Genomic DNA, 27,891 nt, shown 5'->3' on the forward strand with positions numbered 1-27,891 from the left:
AATCCTGAAGAAAATAAAATACAAAAGTATAATTAGAGAGCTGAGTTTGGGAAAAAGGAAAGAAGAAAAGAAGGAAGAGAATGAGCAAGGGTCACCCTCCAACCAACTGGCAATGACTTTGTGTGCAGTGGCTCAGGAAGTAACTGGATCTGATATAGACCCTGAGGGCCAGAGTTTTAACACTTCATGGGGGTAGCATGCGCCTCAGCAAAACAGAGAACCAAAACATATGGCCTGGACTTTGGAGGGGTGGACCTCTCTGTGAACGAGGGGATTAGAAAACTAAACCCACTACCCGAAGGAAGTTACAAGGAAGCTTTCTCTAACCATAGCTCTAGGTAGAAAAGAAAACAAAACAAAAATACTTGTAAGGAGTCCAAATTCTAGACCAGAGTGGGTGTGGCATCCCAATCTCCACCACCTGTATACATGGAAGCTTAAACCTTCAGACAATGTCTCTGAAAGTGACTATAAAGTAAGAAGGTTTACAATTATTAGAAATATAGAAAGCGAAGTAAAAGTCACGAGAACAGGGAATTATAAAAAAACAGAAACTATAAAAATTGAAAATACGGTTATTAAAATTTAAGCTAATTGGATGGGTTAAGAACATATTAGATAAAATTAAAGAGAATTATGAACTGGAAGACAGTTATGACGAAATTATCTAGAAAGAAAAACATAGAAATAGAAAAATAGAATGCACTTAAAAGACATAATACAGAACGAAAAAAAAATCTGTCTTATAGGAATCTCAAAAAGAATAAATAAAATCCTGTTTGAAAATAATGGCTAATGAGATCTCATCAAGATGGCAGTGTAAGCAGACTCTGAACTCATCTCTTCCTACGAACACAACCAGGTTACAATTATTTTTGAAAAAATTACCCTGGATAGAAAACTGAAAACTGGATAAAAAGAATCCCCACAACAAGGGACAGTCCTAAGGCGGAAGAGGCAGAAATTACTTCTGGAGAGGAAAAAAGCCACCTTCACCAGCCATGGAGCTTCACAGCCAGCCAGGCAGGAGCCACCCTAAGGTATGCAGCCCTCCCTGGAGGGGTGAGGTCCAAAGCAGGGGCCGATACTACTATAAGCATCTCAGCACAACTGAGATGAGGGTCTTACTATCTGGCTTTGCTGGCTAATAACTGCAGTGGGGATAACCCCAGAAAAGTTGGCAGACAAAAGCCAAAAAGACATGGGTCTTAAACTCCACATCCAAACTCACCTGTCTCAGCAAGCTAAAATCACCAGAGAGAAGGCTGACAGTCCTTTGGTGAAAAGAGACTCACCTGGTGGGCTCTGGGTGCATCTCAATGAGAGGAGAGACCTCTCCAGAGACTGAGACATTGGTGGTGGCCATTGTTCGGACCTAGTCCAGGCGTGCTGACACAGACCCACCCAGTCAGATGCCACTGAAATAACTCCCCTGGTCTGTTAGCCCAGGGGTCTGCCACACCCACTAGAGCACAGATTTAATCCAGTTCAGCCCGCCCTAGGGACCAGCCCCACCCAACAGCAAGCCCTCAGGCTACTTTTCAGCCTGCATTGACTGGGTGCCTTGATTCTCTACAGGCAGGCGAGTATGTCCACCTCTGTGGGGGAGGGCATGTGTGAGGATCAGGTAAACTGTGGGGGGGCATTGGTGGAGAGGTGGAGGCCTCTGCAGTGGGGCATCGGGGTATGCTCCAGGGGGTTGGGAAGTATGCAGGGACTAGGACTGTGTTGATGGCATGTGTGGTCCTGTGGGGGGTGAGGCTTATGAGTGGCAGAAGACCTGTCGTTCACAAATAGCCACTAAAAGGATCAGCCCCACCTTCCAAAACCCAAAACAATTGAGTGCACCCATGCCAGGGGCAGCCCCACTCAGCTGAACTCTTAAGAGAACTGACAACAGCCTTGTAGGCTTGAGGCCTATAGCAACTGTAAGCCCCTGAGCCCAGCAACCAGCTATACTGGGTACCTACCCAGTTAACAGGAAAACTGCAACAGGAGTGTGCTGTTAGAACTTGTAGCCAACAGTGCTGAGGCTCCCCAAACCAGATTTACAAAAGGCTGGCCAGGGAAGGAAAGACTAGACTCCCCGGGTACCTGCATTAAGAGAAATCCTGCCACAGCAAAAGGACACAAGTAGCCCACAAGGAGGCCACTCCTGGATCTTCTGGACTGGTGACAAGAGGGAAGCACACTGCTGGGCTTCCAAAGGCATCTCTTACATAAGGCCACTTCTCCAAGATCAGGAGACATAGCTGACTCACCTCATACATAGATATAAGCACAGAGAAAGAGGCATAATGAGGAAACAAAGGAATACATTCAAAACAAGGGAACAGGACAAAACCCCAGAAAAAGGACTAAATCAAACAGAAATAAGTGACCTACCCAACAAAAAGTTCAAACAAAAACTCATAAGGATGCTCACAGATATTGGGAGAAGACTGGATGAACACAGTGTGCTCATCAACACAGAACTGGAAAATATAAAAAAGAACCAATCAGAAATGAATAATACAATACTGGAAATGAAAAATTCACTAGAGGGACTCAGTAGCAGAGTAGATGATATAGAAGAATGGATCAGTGAGCTAGATGAAAGACTAGAGGAAATCACCCAAGCAGAACAGAAAAAAGAGAAAAGAATTAGACAGAATGAGAACAATCCAAGGGAACTCTGGGACAATATCAAGCACACTAACATTCGGATTATAGGTGTCCCAGAAGGAGAAGAGAGAGACAAAGGGGCAGAAAATTTATTTGAAGAAATAATGGATGAAAATTTTCCTAACCTAAGGAAGGAAACAGACATCCAAGTACAGGAAGCACCCTGAGCTCTAAATAAGATAAGCCCAAAGAGGCCCACACCAAGACACGTTATAATTAAAATATCCAAAGTTAAAGATAAAGAGAGAATCCTAAAAGCAGCAAGAGAAAGGCAACAAGTGACATACAAAGAAAAGCCCATAAAGCAATCAGTGGACTTCTCAGCCGAAACTCTACAGGCAAGCACAGAATGGCATGACATTTTTAAAATGCTAAAAGGAAAAAACCTACAGCCAAGAATACTCTATGCATCAAGGTTGTCATTCAGTATGGAAGGAGAGATAAATAGCTTCCCAGACAAGCAAAAATTAAAGGAGTTTACCACCAAGAAACCAGTTCTACCAGAAATGCTGAAGGGACTTATTTAAGTGGGAAAGCAATGACCACAAATAGGGATAAAAAAAAGATTTTTAAAAACCAGGCAATAAAATCACAGGTAAAGGTCAAAATATAGTAAAAGTAGCATCACCCACCTATGAAGATAATATGAAGGTTTAAAGACAAAAGTACCAAAATTACCTATTTCAATGATTAGAAGGTAATGGATAGACATACACAAAACAAGAGATTAGATATGATTTCAAAAACATAAAATGTGGGAAGAGGGAAGTGAAAAAGTAGAGCTTTTAGGAAGAGGTCAAGCTAAAGAGTCTATCAACTCAATACAGACTGTTATATAGATAGAACAGAATACAGGATCCTCATGGTAATCACAAATCAGAAACCTATAATAAGAAAGCAAATAAGTAAGATAAAAGAAATCAAACATATTACTGAAGAAAGCCATCAAACCACAAGAGACGACAGTAAGAGGGGAAAAAAAGGAACAGAGAACTACTAAAACACCCAGAAAAAAACAGTAACAAAATGGCAATAAATACATATTTATCAATAGCTACTTTAAATGTCAATGGACTATATGCTCCAATCAAATGCCATAGGGTGGCCAATTGGATAAAAAAACAAACAAGATTTATATGTATACTGCATACAAGAGACACGCTTCAGACCTAAAGACACTCACAAACTGAAAGTGAAAGGATGGAAAAACATATTCCATGTAAATGGCAAAGAAAAGAAAGTGGGGGTAGTAATACTTATATCAGACAAAATAGACTTTAAAGCGGGGCTGGCCCCGTGGCCGAGTGGTTAAGTTCGCGCGCTCCGCTGCAGGCGGCCCAGTGTTTCGTTGGTTCAAATCCTGGGCGCGGACATGACACTGCTCATCAAACCATGCTGAGGCAGCGTCCCACATGCCACAACTAGAAGGACCCACAACAAAGAATATACAACTATGTACCGGGGGGCTTTGGGGAGAAAAAGGAAAAAATAAAATCTTTAAAAAAAAAAATAGACTTTAAAGAAAAAACTGTAACAAGAGACAAAGAAGGGCACTACATAATGATAAAGGGAACAATCCAACAAGAAGATATAACACTTGTAAATGTCTATGCACCCAACATAGGAACACCTAAATATATAAAGCAACTATTAACAGACATAAAAGGCAAAATAGACAGTAACACAATAATAGTAGGGAACTTTAACACTCCTTACACCAATGGATAGATCATCCAAACAGAAGATCAATAAGCAAACACTGGCCTTAAATGATACATTGGACCAGATGGACTTAGTGGATATATATAGAACATTCCATCCAAAAACCACAGAATACACATTCTTTTCAAATGCACATGGAACATTCTCCAAGATTGAACACATATTAGGCCAGAAAACAAGTCTCAATTTTAAGAAGATTGAAATAATACCATGCATCTTCTCTGAGCACAAAGGTATGAAACTAGAAATCAACCACAGGAAGAAAACCAGAAAAGCCACAAAAATGTGGAGATTAAACAAAATGCTACTGAACAACGATTGGGTCAATGAAGAAATCAAAAGAGAAATAAAAAAATTCCTGGAGACAAATGAAAATGAAAATACGACATGCCAAAATCTATGGGGTACAGCAAAAGCTGTTCTAAGAGGCACGTTTATAGCAATTCAGGCCTACCTCAACAAAGAAGAAAAATCCCAAATAAACATTCTAACAGTGCATCTAAAAGTACTGGAAGAAGAACAACAAACAAAGCCCCAAATGAGCAGAAGGAAGGAAATAATAAAAATCAGAGCAGAAATAAATGAAATAGAGACTAAAAAAAAAGGAAAGAAAAAATAATGAAACCAAGAGCTTGTTCTTTGAAAAGATAAACAAAATTGACAAACCCTTAGCTAGACTCACCAAGAAAAAAAGAGAGAAGGCTCAGATAAATAAAATCAGAAATGAAAGAGGAGAAACTACAACGGACACCTGAGAAATACAAAAGATACTAAGAGAATGTATGGAAAGCTATACGCCAACAAATTGGATAATCTAGAAGAAATGGATAAATTCTTATAAACTTACACCTTCCAAAACCGGACCAAGAAAAAGTAGAGAAGTTGAATAGACTAATCACCAGTAAGGAGATCGAAACAGCAATCAAAAACCTCCCCCAAAATAAAAGTCCAGGACCAGATGGCTTTCCTGGAAAATTCTACCAAACATTCAAAGAAGACTTAACACCTATCCTTCTCAAACTCTTCCAAAATATTGAAGAGGAGGGGAGGCTTCCTAACTCATTCTACGAAGCCATCATTATCTTGATACCAAAACCAGACAAGGACAATACAAAAAAAGAAAATTATGAGCCAATATCACTGATGAACATCGATGCAAAAATCCTCAACAAAATACTGGCAAATCAAATACAACCATACATTAAAAAGATCATACATCATGATCAAGTGGGTTTCATTCCAGGGATGCAGGGATGGTTCAACATCTGCAAGTCAATCAATGTGATACACCACATTAACAAAATGAAGAATAAAAATCACATGATCATCTCAATACATGCAGAGAAAGCATTTGACAAGATACAGCACCCATTTATGACAAAAAGTCTAAATAAAATGGGTATAGAAGGAAAATACCTCAACATAATAAAGGCCACATATGACAAACCCACAGCAAATATCATTCTCAACAGAGAAAAACTGAAAGCTATCCCTTTAACAACAGGAACCAGACAAGGATGCCCACTTTCAATACTTTTATTTAACATTGTATTGGCAGTCCTAGCCAGAGCAATCAGGCAAGAAAAATAAATAAAAGGGACCCATACTGGAAAAGAAGAAGTGAAATTGTCACTCTTTGCAGATGACATGATTTTATATATAGAAGACTCTAAAGAATCCACTAAAAAACTTTTAGAAATAGTAAATAAATACAGTCAAGTTGCAGGATACAAAATCAACATACAAAAATTGGTTGCATTTCTATACACTAATACCAAAGTAGCAGAAAGAGAAATTAAGAATACAATCTCATTTACAATTGCAACAAAAAGAATAAAATACCTAGGAATAAACTTAAGCAAAGAGGTGAAAGATTTGTACACCGAAAACTATAAAACATTGTTGAAAGAAATTGAAGACACAAAGAAATGGAAAGATATTCTGTGCTCTTGGATTGGAAGAATTAACATCATTAAAAAGTCCATACTTCCTAAAGCAATCTATAGATTCAATGAAATCCTTATCAAAGTTCCAACAACATTTTTCACAGAAATAGAACAAAGAATCCTAAAATTTATATGGAACAACAAAAGAACCTGAATAGCCAAAGGATTCCTGAGAAAAAAGAACAAAGTTGGAGGCATCAAACTCCCTGATTTCAAAATATACTACAAAGCTAGAGTAATCAAAACAGCATGGTACTGGCACAAAAACAGACACACAGTTCAAGGGAACAGAATCGAGAGCCCAGAAATAAACCCACACATTTATGGACAGCTAATATTTGACAAGGGAGCCAAGTATATACAATGGAGAAAGGAGAGTCTTACTTCAATAAATGGTGTTGGGAAAACTGGACAGCCACTGCAAAAGAATGAAAGTAGACCATTACTTTACACCATGCACAAAAATTAACTCAAATTAATTAATGGATTAAAGACTTGAATGTAAGACCCGAAACCATGAAACTTGTAGAAGAAAACATAAGCAGTAAGCTCTTTGACATCGGTCTTAGCAGCATATTTTCAAGTCCCATGTCTGACCAGGCAAGGGAAACAAAAGAAAACGTGAACAAATGGGACTACATCAAATTAAAAAGCTTCTGCACAGCAAAGGAAACCATCAACAAAATGAAAAGACAACCTAACAATTGGGAGAAGATATTTGCAAACCATATATCAGATAAGAGGTTAATATCTAAAATATACAAAGAACTCATACAGCTCAACAACAAAAAAACCAACAACCCAATAAAAAATGGGCAAAAGATCTGAATAGAGATTTTTCCAAAGAAGATATACGGATGGCCAACAGGCATATGAAAAGATGCTCAACATCATTAGCTATCAGGGGAATGCAAATCAAAATTACACTGAGATATCACCTCACTCAGGTCAGAATGGCTATAATTAACAAGACAGGAAAGAACAAGTGCTGGAGAGGATGTGCAGAGAAGCGAACCCTCGCACACTGCTGGTGGGAGTGCAAACTTTGTACCCACTATGGAAAGCAGTACGGAGTATCCTCAGAAAATTAATAATAGATCTACCATAGGCTCCAATTATTCCACTGCTGGGTATTCCAAAAAACTTGAAAACACAAATGCATAAAGATGCATGCACCCCCTATGTTCATTGCAGCATTATTCACAATAGCCAAGACTTGGAAGCAACCCATCAAGGTGCCCATCAAGGGACAGATGGATAAAGAAGATGAGGTATATATACACAATGGAATACTACTCAGCCATAAGAAATGATGAAATCCAGCCATTTGTGACAACATGGATAGAGCTTGAAGGTATTATGCTAAGTGAAATAAGTCAGAGGGAGAAAGTGAAATACCGTATGATCTCACTCATAAGTAGAAGAGAAAAACAATGAGAAACGAACACATAGCAATGGAGATTGGATTGGTGGTTACCATAGGGGAAGAGGGGGAGGGGGAAAGGGCTGATGAGGCTTACATGTGAAGGGACGGACTAGAATTAGTTTTTGGGTGGTGAACATGATATAATCTACACAGAATTCAAAATATCTTATGATGTACACCTGAAAGCTATATAATGTTATAATCCAATGTTACTGCAATAAAATTTAAAAAATGGCAAAAAAAAGAGAAAATAATGTCTAATGATTTTTTAGAATTCATGAAAGACATGAATCCTTAGTTCTGAGCTGGAAAATAAAAATAAATCTTAAATACATAATAGGGAAACTACAAAACACCAAAGACAAAACCCGAAAGCAACCAGATAAAAGACAGACTGCCTATGAAAGAACAATAATTAGATTAAGTGTGCATTTCTCATCAGCAACCATAGAAGCCAGGAGTACAGGAGTTAGCAAACTTCTTCTGTAAAGGACCAGACAATAAATATTTTAGGCCCCATCAGCCATATGTTCTTTGCACATCTACTCAATTCTATTACAGTACAATAACAGCCAGAGACAATATGAACACAAATGATCAGGACTGTATTCTGGCAACATTTTACTTATGGACACTGAAATTTAACTTTCATATAATTTTAGTGTGCCCTAAAATATTCTTTTGATTTTTCCAACTGTTTAAAAATGTTTTTAAAAAATTCTTAGCTCATGAGCCATACAAAATAGACAATAGGCTGAATTTGGCCTATGGGCTATAGTTTGCCAACCACCAGCATAATATCTTAAAAATACAGAGATAAAAACAACCATTAACCTAGCATTCTATACCTAGCTAAACAATTATTTAAAAATGAAGGTGATATAAAGACAATTTCATGCAACTGCTAAGAGAAATTACTATTCAAAGAACCCAGTTGAAAGACTTAGGTGCATATCAGGAAGAACAAAATTAAAGTCAGAAAGAGGTGGAATACAAGATGAAATGCTGGGAGGAGAAAAGGAAACACGGAGGCAATCCAAATAACCCTTGATGGCAAAAAGAAAAGTGATAATGATAAGAAATTTTGCTTAAAAAACAAAAGCTGAATTGAATTTCCAGACAATAAAAACTTGTGAGATCGAAGGATGGCAATCAGAAGCAAAGCCTTCTAAGGTGCTGTGTCTTTGAGAGGAGGCTGGAGATGACTAACTTTAAACTTTGTTAAATCAATTATGCATAGCTACAAATTGAAGGGAAATATCTTTTTATTTTAACAGTTATTTGATTATTTTGTTAGGTGACTCCTCTTTATCATTGTGATATAAAATCTCATTCAATTTATTTAAAATTTGAAAAGTGATAAGAATATTTAAATAATAATATAGGTGGTATAGAGCTATGGCAAATATTTTTATATCGGTTACAAATGACTTCAGTTTGGGAAATCAGCATAAAATTTTTTTGAAAGTATTATTTGCAGAGGTAGATGTGATATTTCTACACACCTAAATATATATTTTTTCCAAACACCAAAAGAGACTTGCAAGTGTCAAAATCCTCTTAACCAATGAGCTATCAAGCCATGAAAGACATGGGAATCTTAAATGCGTATTACTTAGTGAAAGAAATCAATCTGAAAAGGGTGCATACTGTATGATTCCAATGATACGACATTCTGGAAAGGCAAAAAACTATGGAGACAGTAAAAAAAAAAAATCAGTGGTTGCAGGGGGCAATGTGGGGTAGGGAGGGATGAACAGGCGGAGGACAGGGGATTTTTAGGGCAGTGAAACTATTCTTTACCATACTTTAATGGTAGGTCAATGTTATTATATTATTTTTCAAATTCCACAGAATGCACAGCACCAAGAGTGAACCCTAATGCAAACTATGAACTGGGTGATAATGATGTGTCAATGTAGCTTTATCAACTATAACAAATGTTTGATAGTGGTGATGCTGTGGGAGGTAGGGGGTGGGGTTCGGGGGGGTGGGAAATAGAAATTCTTGGAAGTTTTCACTCAGTTTTGCTGTGAACCTGAAACTGCTCTAAAAAATAAAGACTTTTTTCTCTTTCAACCATTTGCTTGCACATAATTAATTTTTCTGTTTTTGAAGGCAGGTCAAGAATTACTCCAGCTTACATTTACTGAGTGCTTTACATAGATTTTCTCTTTAATCCTGGTGAAATAGGTATTATCACCCTCGTCTTATAGTTAAGGACACTGAGGCCAAGAGAATTTATATATTTAAGGCACACTCAGAGAATTTAAACATCTGTTTATCTGACTACAAGTCTGGCTGGTTTGCTAGTACTCTGCTGATTTAATTTTATTTTTTTCTATTACCTGGCTTTAAAATACCTTCAGTTATTTTTAATCACAAGCCTTAGAGTTAATTATTTGAGCAGAGCTGTCAAGAAACGAACGAGCGTGGACCTCAGAGACTGCAAACCCTGAAATGCAACGCGGAGCCGGGCTGCCTCAGAGCGTTGCAGCTCGCCCCTTAGCATCCTGGGAATGGTAGTTTTCTGGCCTCTCTCTCCCCCCGCCCTCGAGCATCCGGTCCGGAGCTTGGTTCCTATTCCCCTTGCTGGGCGCCACAGCTCGACAGATCCACCCGTCCTCGCACGGGCATCACACTCCCGCAGACTGGCGACGCTCCCCTGACGCCCTGGACTCAATAACCATGTCCCTGCAGGGCAGGCCAGCGTTACCCACCTCAGCCGCAACTCCAGGACACAATCCTCCACGCTCGCCACCAAGGAGGACGCGCAGCCTGGTTACCATGGAAACGACGCTGCCTCCGTCACGGCGCGTGCGAGCGGTCAAAGGTCACCCGAGCCAGTTCCGCTTCCGGTTCCGGGATCCCGCTTGTTGTGAGGAAGCTTTGGAGTCTTCGTGAGCCTGCGGGGCCGATTTCTGGGGTCCAGGCTTCGGGCAGGTTGCTGCTGCAGCCATGGCGGCCTCCACCGCGGCTGGGAAGCAGAGGATTCCCAAAGTGGCCAAGGTAGGCAGTAGCGAGGGACCTTGTGGCAGGAAACTGGGAGAGGGGCTTGCCTGAGAGGGGCTTCCATGGTGCCGGGGGCTGGAGAGTGTTGTCCCGGATGCAGGCCCACCCAGCGGTGCGGGGCAGAGGTGTAGAAGAAGAGGCAGCGTCAGCCGGTGGTGGGGCGCAGGCTCTTTTCACCACGGAACACAACCTGTGTCGCTGTGGCCTTCGTTCTGGGGAGGTGTGTTTGCGGACGGAGGATTGGGGTCATTCAGCAAAGATTAACAGCCGGGCAGTGCGCTCGGCTCTGGGGAGCTGCGCTCGAAGGCGGGCGACGAGTGGTACTTAAAGTTAAGGCGCGAGTAAGTGTAAAATTGCAACCTTGCCAAGTGCTACTGAGGCAAAGTAGAGTACGCCGTGGAATTGTGAGAGTTTTGTGTGGCGGTCTCCAGAGTAAACTGCTGAGGAAGTGGTGTTTACGCTGATCCGAGAAGGCTGAATAGGAGGAGTTAGCCCGGCTGAGAGTGGACGGAATGAGAGTAGATGACAAGAGTTATATGGGGGCATAATTTAGGTTAATTAAACAATAAATTTGATATGATCTGATATTTTCATCCGTGGCTGGTACTTACTGAGTGCTTAATATGTGACAGGCTTTGTCCCAAGGCTTTACAGATACTCTCCCTGCAGTCTGTTTCTCCATCCCAGAGGGTTCTCTTGAGTTTGTCCTTTCCATCTTCATTTAGATGACTCCCAGAGATAATGCATATAAAGCACATAGCACAGGGTCTGGCACTTAGTACTTATTAGATATGAGCTGTCATCATCATTGTCATTCTACACACGGCATTAAATAATTAATGTTTCTTATAATTCAATTGCATAAACTTTTTTGGGCATCACTGGCTCAATAGAAACATAGTGTGAATCACATATGTAATTTTAGGTTTTCTTATAGCTACATTAAAAAGTCAAAACAGGGCTGGCCCAGTGGCACAGCAGTTAAGTTCACACGTTCTGCTTTGGGGGCCCAAGTTCGCCGGTCACACCCCTGGTGTGGACCTGGCACCTCTTGGCAAGCCATGCTGTGGCAGGCGTCCCACATATAAAGTAGAGGAAGATGGGCACGGATGTTAGCTCAGGGCCAGTCTTCCTCAGCAAAAAGAGGAGGATTGGCAGCAGATGTTAGCTCAGGGTTAATCTTCCTCAAAAAAATAAATAAAATGAATAAATAAAAAGTCAAAACAGGTAACATTAATTTTAATTATATATTTTATTTAACTCAGTGTATCCAAGATATTGTCATTTCAACATGTAATCAATATTAAAAAATTTAATTAGGTAGTTTATTCTTTTTTTTCCAAACTAAGTCTTCAAAATCCAGTGTATATTTTACACTTACAGCCCATCTCAATTTGGATTCACCACATGTAGCTCACAGCTACTGTGTTGGACAGCACAGCTCTAAGACCTCAGGAAGCTTATGGTCTAATGATGGATACTTACTGAATATTGTCTTTGACTTGAAATGCCATGAAAAACCAACTACCGTTATCCGCGTGGGACATAGAGGTTGTAAATAGAACGTGTAAATAGATGGTGTGATGCTAGATAAGAAGTGGTAGACATCTTGATAAAACAGAACCTCTGGTGAGAATTTTACCTAGGCCGCTTCAAAGTTTATTATTATACTAATCTAAAAGGGAAAACTTGCTATTTTTGCTACCTTGTCACTTAAGACTTTTACCTATGGCTTTGTAATAAATACCATGCATGAGATAGAAAACATATTTTTTGTATTTAGTTTCATAGAGAAATGGGAACATGTCATACAAAGAGGGCATCTTGTAATATTACTTATGAAATTCACATCCTAAGAAATGTGCGTTTGTTTCCTAAACCTTGTGTGAAGATCATCTACTAAAACCAGAAATGTCTTCTGTCTAAAAAGGTGAAAAACAAAGCCCCGGCTGAGGTACAGATAACTGCAGAACAACTCTTGAGGGAAGCTAAAGAGAGAGAACTTGAGCTTCTCCCTCCTCCGCCTCAACAGAAGATCACAGATGAAGAAGAGTTAAATGATTACAAACTAAGGAAAAGGAAGGTCAGTCAATGTGATATCTTTCAGTCTATTAATATTGTTAAGAATTTATAGGTCAAAGTTTGAAAAGTTCCTCATTGGTTAGAGAGACTATAAGATAAGAAAAGGTTAGTGTCTCTAGCCACATCAATAGTATAACTTCTGGTTTCCAGATAACTGCATTTTGTTGAACTTTATAAAATATGCCATGAGTTGTCTATTTTAAAGTATGAAGTAGTTAAATCCAGCAGAGACATAATTCTGATGTTGAGTCAAAGATGAGTGGAAGTTTAACAGGTGGAACAACTGACACCTAGAAAGGGGGTGGACTTAGTGAGACTGCATTACGTACTGCTATCTCTACCACTTTCTGGGTTAAGAGTTAAGAGCTGGGAAGGAGCCATGAGAAGACGTGGGGAACAGCTCTGCTCCTCTCCCTAGAATGGAGGGTTGTTTTAAACCACTAATCCTATTGTATCAACTTACTAGTTATCCTCAGTGAGTTCCTGTAGGAAATTCTGAGACATTACTGGGAGGACGTAAATAGTCAAAAACGTTTTCTTATTGGGAACAAGTAGAGTATATTAAAGTGTCAGTTATTTGTTATGGGCAATAAGAGAAAATGTCAGCAATCCTAATTCTTTTATCTAAAGTGTTTCTCTTGGTTTACCTGTAAGAGTTTAAAGAAATACCTGTGATTGCAACCTTCTTTAGTGGGTTTCTTATTTCTCAAGGATTCCAGGATGTAATTTCTCTTAAATAAGAACAAAATGAATAACCTTTTTAGTACAAGGATTAATAGACAAAGGTGATGTCATTTTTTATTATTTTCCTTTAATTTGACCCCTTTTGCCTTCTGCCAGACTTTTGAAGATAACATAAGGAAAAACAGGACAGTAATTAGTAACTGGATAAAATACGCACAATGGGAAGAGAGTCTAAAAGAGATTCAAAGGTAAAATTGCTGAGCATGTAATTTTGTACTTAAAGATGTCATAAGATAACAGATACAAAAAAATAAAAAAAGTTAAAGCATGAGTAGAAGATTGTGCCTCTGGTGGTAATTTTCACAGTTTGTTCGTGAAACTCTGGGGTTCCTTTGAAGGGCCTCAGGGGCACTGTGGTAGGTTAGTCCTGGAGGGAACAGCAGAGGAGGCTCCGTGGGCAGGTCTCGCCACTAACGCACACTCTACAGCCAGAGAAGTGCAGTTTCATCTGCTTTCTGTCTATTGGAATTTTTTTTAATAAAAATCGTTCTGCTGAAAACCAATGACCAACAAGGTAAAAATCACAACCTGGCCTTTCCTGTTGTCCAGCCTTTCTGCATTCTCCTAGCATACCCCTTGCCCCTACTGTGCCTGCGTACTTGCCACTCATGTCTCCTTACTGTGACATTTGGCTATTCTCTCTGCCTGGAATGAGCACCCCTCCCCACCCACCTTGGACTCTGGTCTTTCCTCAAGTTCTTAATTCTGGAGTTACCCACTGCTTAGCCTTTTCCACCAGATCTTTTTATTTCTTCCCCTCTGCTTCCTTATACAAATCTTGCCTATAACATTTATCACATTGCATTGTAATTACATGCACGTCTCTCTTTCTCTAAGGCTTTGTAAGGTTCCTGGGAATATCACATCTTTTCACCTTTTTCTGGCCAGAACCTGGCTTGTGGTAGACACTGGTAAAATAGCAGGGCACTACAGATGGTTGCTACATGTGTTGTATGTACTGCTTTTGATACCCTCCAAATCTTGCTTCTTAAGGGCTCGATCCATATACGAACGTGCTTTAGATGTGGACTATCGAAATATTACACTCTGGCTGAAATATGCCGAAATGGAAATGAAGAATCGTCAGGTCAACCATGCCCGAAATATCTGGGACCGGGCCATAACAACTCTGCCTCGGGTCAACCAGTTCTGGTAAGTTTCTGATCTAATGAAACGGCGTTTTGTAGACTAGGAAAGATCCACATTCATGTTATTTATTTTATTTACCTAGTTGTAATTGTATGTATTTAATTTTATATCTTCCTTTTTCTTGAAACCTACTATAAGTACTTTTTTTTGTTTTATAGTCTATTAGGTCATAATTACAATGTATAATAGCTCTGTAATCAAAACTAAAATTTTGATTGCAGTCTTCTCTGCATAAGAAACTGCTTGTTGAACTAAAAGCAATTTTTAAGAAAAATATGTTTTTTCCAATTTTTCGTCCTTTTCAGATTTATCTTTTAGTAAGAATACACATTTAATATAACCTTTAGGGAAGACAAAGTGTTAAATATTCTTCACTTTTAACAAAGTAGAACTAGAAATTGCCAGAGAGCATTTTCTCCCTAAGTCATTTTGACTGTGACGACGGATATTTTCGGGTGGTTTTGTTAAAGGTACAAGTACACGTACATGGAGGAGATGTTGGGAAACATTGCTGGCGCCCGGCAGGTGTTTGAGCGCTGGATGGAATGGCAGCCTGAGGAGCAAGCCTGGCACTCCTACATCAATTTTGAGCTGCGATACAAGGAGGTGGATCGGGCCCGCACCATTTATGAACGCTATATCCTTTGGTGAGGTCTGAGTGATGCCGTAACTGTCTTGTGTGCTGCTCCTCCCCTGGAGGTGTCCTCCTGGTCAGGACACACAGTCGTTAATGTTGGCCTAGAAGTCCAAGATGCAAGTTTCATCTGCATCATAAGCTACGTATGTATTTTCTAGGGATGTAGGTTGGTCAGAATAAAAGTTTGTGGTTTGGGTAATTGTTTGAGTTTTTTCAGTGAGCCTGGATTTGATTATATTTTGGGACTAATGCTGTGGTACCTTGTAGAAAATGACATACTAAGGCCCTAGCTGCTGTAGCCTGTCCTACTTTTCTAGGGTTTAAGTTGGTCCTTAGCACCATTACTGGAGTCTGTCCAGAGGTTTACTGTTTACTAGCTGTGTGACCCCAACAAGTCAGTTAACTCATCTGAGCTTTGGTGTCCTCATCTGCAAAATGAGAATAAAAATTCCTACTGTGGGCCGATTGTGAACATTAGATGATATTGCATGAAAGCACTCTTAGCAGCTGAAGTAGTCAGTCCTCATTATTCGCTGTTTCCATACTTGTAAATTCTCCTACTCGCTAAAATTTATTTGTAACCCTAAAATCGATATCTGTGGCACATTTGTAGTCATTTGCAGACGAACACAGAGTGATGAAAAATTTGAGTCACCCGAGGCACATGGTCCCAGCTAGGGACAAACAAGGTGACCCTCTTCCTTCTTGTCTCTACTTGCATACAGAGGTGGCCAGAGGATGGAGACGGGATGGTGCAGTGCAGTGTAGTCACTCTGGGGCCACTTGCATGGGTTTGAACCCCTTCTCTGGCACCGGTTAGTGGGTGGCCTCAGGCAAGTCACTTAAAACTCTGAACCTTGTTTTATCTTTTATAAAATAAAGAAAGTAGAGTCTAAGAATTGGTTGTTTTTAGGCTTTGAGATGTTAATCTGTATGAGATATGTGTATTTATACATATTTCCCCCAGGAGCAGGGCTCACTGTTTGCTGATTAAGTGGTCATAGTGACTTCATAGAACATAACTACCACAAATAATGAGAAGCAACTTTATTATGCAATTTTAAGATCTTAATTACCTCTACTCATTTTAATATTATTAGTTTAACAAAAGCTTTTCTAGCACTTGCTGTGTGTCAGGCATTGTTCTAAGCACTTTACAAATATTTTCATTTAATCCTAATGACACCCTGTCATGCAGGGACTATTCCATTCTACAGATGAGGAAACTGAGGCATGCGAGATTAAGTAGCTTGACGGGGGTCTCTCAGGTGGTGATGGAGATGGCACCCAGTAACAACTTCAGAGCCAAAGCTCTTAACATTGCTGTCATATTTGAATGTATTACTACTTTAGAAATTAGGGGTCAGCCCTGTGGCTGAGTGGTTAAGTTTGCGTGCTCTGCTTCTGTGGCCCAGGGTTTCGCTGGTTCAGATCCTGCACGTGGACATGGCACTGCTCCCCAGGCCGTGCTGAGGTGGTGTCCCACATGTCACAACTAGAAGGACCTACAACTAAAATATACAATTATCTACTGGGGGGGGTGGTTGGGGAGAAAAAGCAGGGAAAAAAAAGATTGGCAACAGTTGTTAGCTCAGGTGCCAATCTTTAAAAAAAAAAAAATTAATGATTTCCTCAAAGAGAGTAAATTAAAAATAGATATATCCTATTAAGAAATAAAATGGTAATTCAGAACTTTCTCTTTTGGCTCTAGTTAGCAGTTTTCTTTTTGTGACTTGTTTTTTTCTTAATCATTAATTCAAATATTAATGTTCTTGAACATGTACTATAAAAGGTGCCCTGTATTGGGCACATTCTCTTGGCCAGAAACTGCTAAGAACCTTACATACATGTCCTCATTTAAAGGCGGCAGTCATCCGGTGTGGTGGGTATTATTTTTCTCTGTTTACACATGATAAAACTGAGGCTTAGACAAGTTAGATGACTTGTCCAAATCACATGGCTGGTAACCAGAGTTCAGCTTTTTGATGGCTCCAAACTCCTTTTGTACCCCTGCTAAAATATTGAAGGAGCCCGGGAGGAAGACGTGGCCCCTCACGGAGGTCACAGGTTAGTGGTTCTCCGCCTTTGTACGTGTTATATCACCCCATCATCAGAGTTTGTGTGGTTGGGGGTTTTGGTTTGGATTTGGGGTTTTTGTGAAGCCATGTTGCCTTGCCTGGTATTTCCTTTATTCCCCTGCACTTGTTCTCGTGCATCCTGATGTGAAGAACTGGATCAAATATGCCCGCTTTGAAGAAAAACATGGTTATTTTGCCCATGCACGGAAAGTGTACGAGAGAGCTGTCGAATTCTTTGGAGATGAACATATGGATGAACACCTTTATGTTGCCTTTGCCAAATTTGAAGAAAATCAGAAAGAAGTAAGTAAACTTAAATAACTTGATTATGTTGCACAACAGCTTAGAAAAGGTTACTTCTTTGTACATGGAGTTTATTTCCATGTTCTTATTTACTTATCCTTGGAGAAAATGTTTTCAAAATGCAAGAATATGATTTCTCAAAGAAAACAGCATACATTTGTGCTAAGCTGCAGATTGGGAGCTGAGTGATTATAGATTATATTGTAACTGTCTTAAGTTTGTTGTGCTTGGCTTGAAAATTAAGCCTTTAAATGTAGAGTGAGAATATTGTCTATAAACTGAGAGTTAGTCGCTTACTATCCTGATTAAAGGACTTTACAGGTAATAAATTTGGAAACACAAAGCCCAGAGCCCTCAGAACGGAGAGCAGAGTTTGAAATGAAAACAGCGATTGTCCCACAAATAAGTCAGTTCTTTTCTTTCATAGCATATATGGAAAATAATCCCTTAAAGCAGCTCAGATAACGTAGAATTGAGAGAGGTAGGCTGAGATCTGAATGCAGGGTCTTGCATAGGTCACAGTAGGGAGCTCAGATTCTGTCCTAAGGCTGGTGGGAAGTATTGGGGGGGGGGGTTTAAGCAGGGGAGTGGTAGGATATAGTTTATATTGTAAGGAGAGCATCTCGCTAATTCATGGAGATTGTATTAGGGGGAGGGTGGCAAAAGTGAGGACATTTTTGAAATGGTCCACGAAGGAAATGGAGGTAGGTGGGCAGGGGGATGGGGAGAAGTGAAGGAAGGTAGAAATGGCAGGGCTTGTTGAAGCAGTGAATGTGGGGAATGAGGAAAGCAGAAAATCAAGCAGGACTCCTGGAGAGTTTGGCTGGCGCAAGTGCATGATGGTAGGAGTTGCTTGCCAGGATTAGGAAGACTGGGAAAGGCTCGGGTTTGGTGGGGAGATAGAGGAGCTCAGTTGAGACCATTTAGTCTGAGCTGCATAGGCGACATCTAATTGGCAGTGGTAGGTAGACCTTATTAAATGTAGAGCTCAAAGGAGAGTGTCAGTCCATCCTGACTGAATTACCTCAGCAAAAAGAAGAAAAATCTTACTTTGGACGTTCTGAGAACTTAAAATCTAAGTTACAAGTGACATTTTATGTCATAATTACTGTGCTAGTTGTCACTAGAATGAGAATATTGTGTTATGGCTGATAACCATCCTGTCCTCTTAGTTTGAAAGGGTACGAGTGATCTACAAGTATGCCCTGGATAGAATTTCAAAACAGGAGGCCCAAGAACTCTTTAAAAATTATACCATCTTTGAGAAGAAGTTTGGTGATAGGCGGGGCATTGAAGACATCATCGTGAGCAAACGGAGATTCCAGTATGAAGAAGAAGTGAAGGTGAGTGCTGGGGTAGATGCTTAACTCTGCAAGTAACTGACATGTGCCGCCCAATACTAGCTACAATAAAATGAATAATAGCACGTTAAGCCTACCAGTGATTACGGTCTTGATATGTTTCTGCAATAAATTGGCAGCTATTCCAGACAGGTAGGAATAAAGAGGCTGATAGAAACAGCAAGCACCACTTGGATTTGCTCTGCCACTCACGTGTGGAAAGTAGCTTTGATTGCTGATTGTGTGCTGTAGAACTTGAGCAAAAAAATCTCAAATCCGTTTGAGCTCATTTTTGAAACAAGATGGAAGCATCAGAGATTGATCCAAAAAAAGTTTTTATATATTACTTTTTAGCTTAACTGCTTGAATGAAAGAGGTATCATGGATATAATTCTATTCTCATTTCTTTGTCTGTAATGTACTATTTTTATTTGAATTCAAAGATAGTAGCATTTTCAAGATATCTCCCAAAGAGAGGACTAAGTCAGATATTAAATGAGGCCAGCAGGATATATTCAAGATAAATTACTATTAATTGAAAAGGCAGATGCCACAGTTGTGAGCATCGTAATATTTCCATTGTAATTTTAAATCTAGACATAATGATATGTAGTCACTTATATAAACAAATACATTTATAAAAATAGGCATCCAATTATTGAGTAATTATTTTGGGAGTAGTGGTGAGAGGGGTCTTGCTGTGGAACACTTTAATAATCTGTCCTCTATGTTCCTTATTCTTTTCTATTTATAAAATCTCGGGGATGGTATTTTTAAAGTAAGATAGCAGGTAAAATCTAGAGAAAAAAGTTGCTAAAAAATAGAAAGTTAATCTGGTGCCTTCTTTCAGCTCACATAGTCCAGCAAGTGTAGCTCTTGGTTTTGTTTTTATTTATTAAACTTACTGTCTTTCTAGGCTAATCCACACAATTATGACGCGTGGTTTGATTACTTGCGTTTGGTGGAAAGTGATGCAGAAGCAGAAACAGTGCGAGAAGTCTATGAAAGAGCCATTGCCAATGTCCCACCCATTCAGGAGAAGAGGCACTGGAAGCGCTACATCTATCTGTGGGTCAACTATGCACTCTATGAAGAACTGGAGGCAAAGGTGAAAAATGGAATTACGTGTCATCCGTTAATGGTTTCCTTACCCATGCGCTTACAGCTCAGCTGGTGTCGGTAGTAACTGATATTTACAATCCTTGAAACAGAGGAATTTAGTTTTAGATTCTTATAGGCCTCTGTCAGCCATACAGTTATATATTCTCTCCACAACATTTTAAACTCTGTACCTGTTGTAGGCACGGGTGAGGTGTTTTTTTATTTGGTTGTATTTTGGTTTTTAAACTTTGAGGCACAACAAGATTATCACTTGGAACTTGAAGGGAACAATGAACCAGCCCTTAGTTTAATTATGTTTGGTTTCCTGGGTTTTCTTGTAAATAGGGATCACATCTAGGTTGCACATTTTCACTTTGGTAAAGATCCAGTGGAATTTTCAGAATTTGGTTGTGTATAAATTAATGTTGATGGGTTCTCTAATAAGCTCTGCTGTTGATCTGAGACCATAAAACATCTTTGTTTCTTTCTGCTATCAGGCAAAAAAGCCTTTCCACACGGAAGCTCTCAAAGTTTGATGGCTATATTGTTGGTGATTCTTAAACCAAAATTTGATGGCCAAGGTAGTTCACACTTTTGATCATAAATGAAATCAGGGTTTGAAAATAGCAACTTATGAAAACATATTCAATGTTGGGGGTGCACCTTTTTACCAGTATTAGTAAAATTAGTAACCAGTAAAATTAGTATTAGCAACAGATTTCAGTATTTTGTGAAAATTTCTTATCCTAATACAGGATCCTGAGAGGACAAGACAGGTGTATCAAGCCTCTTTGGAACTAATTCCTCATAAAAAGGTACATTTTCTCTAAGTGTTCTGTTCCAAACATGTCAAAATCCTGCTTCTGTACTTGTGAAATAATTCAGTAAAATAATATATATATTTTTTTAATTGTTTTTTAAATTTTTTTTTAAATGTTAATAAGCATATTGGCTTATAACATTGTGTAAGTTTCAGGTATATGTTATTGTATATCTGCTTCTGTATAGACTGCATCGTGCTGACCGCCAGTAGTCTAGGTTTTATCCATCACAATACATATGTGCCCCTTTACCCCTGTCACCTTCCCCCAAGCCTTTTCCCCTCTGGTAACCACTAATCTGTTCTCTTTATCCATGTGTTTCTGTATCTTCCACATATGAGTGAAATTATGTAGTGTTTATCTTTCTCTGTCTGGCTTATTTCACTTAGCGTAATACCCTCAAGGTCCATACATGTTGTCAGAAATGGCACAATTTTGTCTTTTTTACGACTGAGTAGTGTTCCAGTGTATATATATACCACATCTTCTTTATCCATTCATCCATTGATGGGCACCTGGGTTGCTTCCATGTCTTGGCTATTGTGAATAATGCTGTAGTGAACATATGGGTACATAAGTCTCTTTGGATTGTTGATTTCAAGTTCTTTGGATATATTCCCAGTAGTGGGATGGTTGGGTCATATGGCATTTCTATTTTTAATTTTTTGAGAAATCGCCACACTGTTTTCCATAGTGGCCCCACCAGTCTGCATTCCCACCACCAGTGTATGAGGGTTCTCTTTTCTCCACATCGTCTCCAACATTTGTTATTTTTTGTCTTGTTAATTATAGCCATTCTGGTGGGTGTAAAGTGATATCTCATTGTAGTTTTGATTTGCACTGACTGCTGTGTGAGGATCCATGTCCTGGATCACTTTGGCCTGTGAGAGGGAGGGGCCCACTCCCCTAGTTCCACTACTTCTCTGGGGATCCAGTCCACCCACCTTCAGACGTAGAGCTGCATGGCTCTCTCAGGCATCCTCTTGTGCTGTGTAGGGAATCCTCTCTTAGTTAATGGACATCCATTTGGTCGTAACTTAGAGGGGACAAAGAGTGCTGCTTACTCTGCCGTGATGCTGACGTCACTCTCAGCACTCTTTGTGGGAATATTTCCCTGTGCTAGGCACTATGGAAAACATAAATAAGAACGAGATGTGCTCTTTGCCTGTGAAGACAGCTTACAGTGTAGTTGAGACGACAACCTGTGTTGTGACAAATGAATAACACAGATAATAATGTAGAAACTCAGAGGAGGATGAGTAATTGGAATAGACTGAGTAGGAGGAGGAAGACACACATCCAGAGGGCACACAGTGTGTACAGGAAACAAAAACAGGTGTTTCTTGGTCACTGAGTGAATGGATGCATGCATGAGTGAACACATGCGTGTTCTGGAAATGGTTGTGATGTGATCTCTGCCATATTTCCCAGCAGAGAAACAAGTAGCAATGTTGACCAAGTTACCTTCTAGAAGAGAGGTGGCATGGTCTTGCCCGCTGACAAACATACCCACAAAACAAAGCCAGTTCTGAGTAGGGGCTGCAGGGCCATACAATACAATAAAGTATCTGTTTTACTGTTTTAACTTTTATGAAATAAATATCATCACCTTTGCTCATAAATGAGAAAATATATCTGTCCTAGCTCTGAAGTTTTAGGGAAATCTAATTGCCTGTGGCTTTTGTTAATTTAAACTTAATTTAATTTAATTTAAATGAGTCTCTTAAGCTAGATGTTTTTGTGCTTTTGTTTTCTAGTTCACATTTGCCAAAATGTGGTTACTATATGCACAATTTGAAATAAGACAGAAAAATTTACCATTTGCCAGAAGAGCTTTGGTAAGTAAAGAAAGGATCGAGATGCATCGTTAAGTTCCAGGAGAAGGAAATGGACATCTTTGTGCTTACAAGTTGTACAATTTCTACTAAGAGACAACAGAAATACCATGCCTTTATAACCTGAGATATGTTAGAAAACACATGGCCTTTGAAGAAGGATTGGGTGATAACGCTTAAATTATTCTGTTTCAACATTGGAAATTTTATCTTAGGTCAGATTAGGTCTTTGATCTTTAGAAGTCTGATCCTGTTAAAAATTTTTGATGTATTAAATGCACCTCCCTCTTAATAATTGTTCTAAAATTTCTTAATAGGGTCAAATACTGTGTTTAAATGCTTTTGTCCTGATAAGCTACTCTTGCCCTGGCTGTGGACAGCAAGGCAGAGTTTATTCTTTGATTACCTTTTTACTCATAGGAGATTTTATACATCTGGTATCCATATTGGAGATCTTGAGAAATTAAAAATCCAAAATAGTTGTCCAAACAATTCTGAAACACAGGCACCAGTGGGCACAGGCCCTCTTGACCACTGACTGAATTAGAGTTTCCTTTGGCCTTCTGTCAGGAGCCATCATGAACAGTGAAACCACAGAGGGAGAGAGCCGCTTGCCATGCTGACTCTCCAAGGTTCTTGCTCAGCAGAGAACAGCTTCTAGGACAGGTCGACGATATCTGTGCACAAGTCGAACCCACTAAGGCATCACAGCAGTCAATCATTTTCTTTTCCAGGGAACTTCCATAGGCAAATGTCCAAAGAACAAGTTATTTAAAGGTTACATCGAATTGGAGCTACAGCTTCGAGAATTTGACAGATGCCGGAAGCTTTATGAAAAGTTCCTGGAATTTGGACCTGAAAATTGTACTTCTTGGATTAAATTTGCGGAATTAGAGACAATCCTTGGTGACATTGAGAGAGCCCGGGCAATCTATGAATTAGCCATCAGTCAGCCACGCTTGGACATGCCAGAGGTGAGGATCTCAAGCTGAATATAATTTTGTTTCAGACACTTCTCTAGTATGACTTTAGATGACAGTCAAAATGTGTGTGCATTTTAGGGCATAGCGATGATGTAACTAACCTACAGACTCTTCCACTGAGGTTAGGACTCTTCTGTTTTGGAGACAGAAAAGGTGGGGCAGCAGCCCTCTAGTTGGATCCCAGAGCACAGCAAAGCCCCATTATGACCCCGAGGATGAACTGGGATATAATGGGTGGGTGATTGGCTCTCTTCCTCCCTGTCTCAAACAGAAGGCTAGAGGGGATGGCATAGGGAAGGCTCATCAAGGACACAGACAGCAGGCAACTGCATGTGGAGAACAAGGGAGATGGAGGCTGAGCCTGCACAGCCCTGGATTCTCCTGGCACACTTTTGCCCAGGTTGGGCCAGCGAAAGAGGCTCTAATTAACCAGGATGTTCTGGAATTACTGCTGCCACTGTCCTGAAAGTCCTGGCCTGCCACAGGACCCAAAATCATCCCTTCAGTATTTAAGCTTGAGCCACAAGGTGGCACCAAACCACAGCTAGGGCCACTTTGAATCTCTCGGGAACCGCTAAAATCACTAGGCCGTTTTGTTAATCTCGCACCAGTATGACCCTGCGTTTAATGGTTCACCAGGCCCCACTGATTGTATTAGGGCAGGGCTTTATGCGCTGCTGGTTCCATCACTTGGCCTCAGCTCCTCACAGCCTCCCAGCTCCCAGACGTCTGGGCCACATCTTACTCATCCTTGTGGCCCAACTGGCTGTACCTAGCAAGTATTGAATGCCTTATGAGTTGAATTCAAACATATCAACAAATTTACAGTGGCAATTAAAGCAGTATATACTGCTATCAAAGGCCTGCTTTCTCCCCACAAGTTCATTTGTATGTGGCAGGATCATGATGGTGCCTGGGAGACTTGGCAAGTTTCTCAGCTCTTTTTTTTAAAGATTGGCACCTGAGTTAACATCTGTTGCCAATCTTCTTTTTTTCTTTTCTTCTTCTCCCCAAAGCCCCCCAGTACATAGTTGTATATCCTAGTTGTGAGTGCCTCTGGTTGTCTGTATGGGACGCCGCCTCAACACAACCTGATGAGTGGTGCCATGTCCACGTGCAGGATCCAAACCGGTGAAAGCCTGGGCCGCTGAAGTAGAGAGCAGGAACCTAAGCACTGAGCCATGGGGCCGGCCCCTGTGCTTTTCTTAAGTCTAGCATTTGAAAAACTCCAAAAGAGAATCCGAAAATAAATCCAAGGTCTTTTTTCTCATAATCTAGAACTCTAGTCAAGTTTTGGCCAGCTTATAAATGCCAGTATTTATTTTATCCACATACCATCTGTTTCTTAACTGTTGACAAAAGTCCTAGGTTCCTGGATGTCCAGGGTTGGAGTGGTGGTACAGCTGTGCTTTGGGTAGGGGCATGTTGCTTTTTAAATGTCTAGACTGACTATTAAGTTATCTTTTTTAGGTGCTTTGGAAATCATATATTGATTTTGAAATTGAGCAGGAAGAAACTGAAAGAACACGAAATCTTTACCGACGATTGCTTCAACGGACACAACATGTCAAGGTATCCGGTGCCTTGTAGATTATCTTTGATTTTGCTTGAATCAGCAGTTCTGAAGAAGTATCGTATTTCTATATTTTAAGTGTTTTCTAAAATATATTTATTTTAAGTAACTTGCTTGTTTTTAAAGAGAACTTGTGAGTCTAGAGGACTTTGGAATATTAAGCTTATATCAGGTCAATATTTATACTGCATGTCAATAACTTGGATATCACAGGATGGAATAAAAAGTTAAACTCTTTTAAGGATTTCAGACACCTAATTGGATATAGAAACAGACTGCTTCAACGTTACTATATTAAAGCATATAGTCAATATGTTATATTCTTTGGAATACTAGAAGTGAACACATGAGTATGTTCAGATGCCATTAGCAAGAAATTAGCTTTATTATTATTACAATATTATCTTCTGGGTGACTTGGTTAATTTGGTTCTCTAATAATTTTTTTTCAAGGTGTGGATCAGTTTTGCTCAGTTTGAGTTGTCTTCAGGGAAAGAAGGAAGTTTGGCTAAATGCAGACAAATTTATGAAGAGGCTAACAAAACCATGCGAAACTGTGAAGAAAAGGAAGAGAGACTTATGCTGCTGGAATCTTGGCGAAACTTTGAAGATGAATTTGGAACAGTATCAGATAAGGAGAGAGTGGACAAACTCATGCCAGAGAAAGTCAAGAAGAGAAGAAAGGTCCAGGCTGATGATGGCGTAAGAACTGAGCCCCTGGAGCTGGTCATCTCATGTCAAATGAGCAGAAATGCATCCACCTTTGAAATTTGTCCTTTTCAGTGGCATATGTACAATCTGAGAATGGGAGTAGACAGCCTGGAGTAGGACACAGTTGCAGTCTGGCTCCTGTGGATACACAGAGCAGGGTGTATAGTCCAGCCGGGGGTGGAGAATGGGAGGGGGTTGGCAAAGGCTTCTTAGTGGTGCCTGATTCCAGGAACTGCATGAAGTTTGATGTTTCTGGAGCATTAAGCAGGAAGTCAGGATGGAAGAAAATGAAACTCAACTTTTAGGTAGGAGTCAATCCAGAGAAGGCTTTGTAGGCAATAGGAAGGCTCTTAGGCACGAAATGACGTGACCCAGTCATTGGCGTCTCCTGCAGGTGGACTTAGGGCTAGGAGGACCTGTGGGGAGGCTGTTGGAAGCGAAGCAAGTGGTGGTGGAAGCTGGAACTAGAGTGATCTTTAGGAAGTGACATCAGTGACTGACTGGAGGTAGGGATGTGAGGGCAGGGAGTCAGAATAATAATACACAGATTTATGGCTTTTGCTACTGGATAAGTATTAAATAAATCTTTAAAAATTTAAAATCTTAAACATAAGACTGCAAGATGGAGTTGGAAACACTGAGTGTCTTCTTGGTTGACTATAGGGAGCTGTGCTTAGATTTTTAGAATTTTTTCCACCAGGTTTTTAGCTGTAGTGAGCTACACTTGCAGCAACAGCAATCCACCAGCTACTTATTTAGTCCCAATCCTCAGGGCCCAGCCCTTGTTTTTTCTGTAGTAGACTTTTATGTTGTTTTGTAAAGTGAAGCTAAGTTGAATTTGAACTCTAGGTTTCTCAGTGAAAATTCTCCACTTTAAAGTAACTGTAATGTGACTATTTCAGCCTTGTGTTAAGGTATCTTTTAATTGTTTTACTTTTTTTCTGTAGTCTGATGCAGGCTGGGAAGAATACTATGATTACATCTTTCCGGAAGATGCTGCCAACCAACCCAACCTCAAGCTCCTGGCCATGGCCAAACTCTGGAAGAAACAGCAACAGGAAAAAGAGGCTGCCGAGCAAGACCCAGATAAGGACATCGACGAGAGTGGATCCTGACCTCCTTGTTCACATGGATACATGTCTTACTATTTTTATAAATTAATAGTTTGGAACTCTTTTGACTCCTGTAAGTTTTTGTATATTCCACGAAGAACGAATGGATTGGACTCTTTGATAGCTACTTTTTGAATTATTTTTAAAATGCACTTGGGTTAGTTAAGGATGGGGGCTTGGAAGTAAAGGAATTTTTTTAACTGCTGGATTTCTTTATCTGAGTCCAAACATTTTTTTGTCCACCTCATGCATTGGGAAATCTAATTAAGGTAATGCTTAGCATCTATTTTAGATGGAACTGCAGACTTTTGGAAGAATTTTTTTCCAGAAGTTTTGAAGTTACATTCTACAGTAACTTTTAAGGGGTAGTTTTCTCATGCCTGTCTTCTTCATAAAAATTTTATGCATCTATCTGAAACCCGTAACTTTTTCATGTCTTCAGTGATTTGAGTTCCATTCCAGCTCCACCACATAGTGATATCGAACTTAACCTTTATTTTCAGTTTCTTCACTCATTAAATGAGCTAATACTTTGCCAACTCATTTTGAAGATTAAATTAGAAAAGGAATGTACCTGGTGCATAGTAAGTGCTCAATAAAACGTTCATTCTCAGCCACTTTCTTAAATATGTTCATTCCTTATAGAATTGAAT

At 39.8% G+C, this 27,891-nt stretch overlaps 2 protein-coding genes across 8 annotated transcripts in view; one reads left to right on the plus strand and one right to left on the minus strand.

Annotated features, from left to right (window-relative positions):
- CFAP61 (cilia and flagella associated protein 61) overlaps nucleotides 1–10,573 on the minus strand; it is a 294,815-nt gene extending 284,242 nt beyond the window's left edge. For all 7 annotated transcript variants that reach the window (XR_011430676.1, XM_001489672.6, XM_023626019.2 and 4 more), the window contains exon 1: nucleotides 10,479–10,573. The gene's annotated coding sequence lies outside the window, so the exon portion shown is untranslated. The remainder of the gene's footprint in view (nucleotides 1–10,478) is intronic.
- CRNKL1 (crooked neck pre-mRNA splicing factor 1) lies at nucleotides 10,566–27,855 on the plus strand. The gene is made up of 14 exons (XM_005604451.4): nucleotides 10,566–10,767; nucleotides 12,701–12,853; nucleotides 13,693–13,784; nucleotides 14,590–14,748; nucleotides 15,216–15,382; nucleotides 17,585–17,763; nucleotides 18,936–19,106; nucleotides 20,020–20,211; nucleotides 20,960–21,019; nucleotides 22,783–22,863; nucleotides 23,595–23,834; nucleotides 25,314–25,415; nucleotides 25,869–26,117; nucleotides 27,074–27,855. Exons 1-14 carry the CDS (start codon nucleotides 10,717–10,719, stop codon nucleotides 27,239–27,241), a joined length of 2,064 nt encoding a protein of 687 aa, XP_005604508.1. The 5' UTR covers nucleotides 10,566–10,716; the 3' UTR covers nucleotides 27,242–27,855.
- Nucleotides 27,856–27,891: the final 36 nt, after the last annotated feature.

This window comes from Equus caballus, chromosome 22, assembly GCF_041296265.1.
Source record: "Equus caballus isolate H_3958 breed thoroughbred chromosome 22, TB-T2T, whole genome shotgun sequence".
Classification (NCBI taxonomy): domain Eukaryota; kingdom Metazoa; phylum Chordata; class Mammalia; order Perissodactyla; family Equidae; genus Equus; species Equus caballus.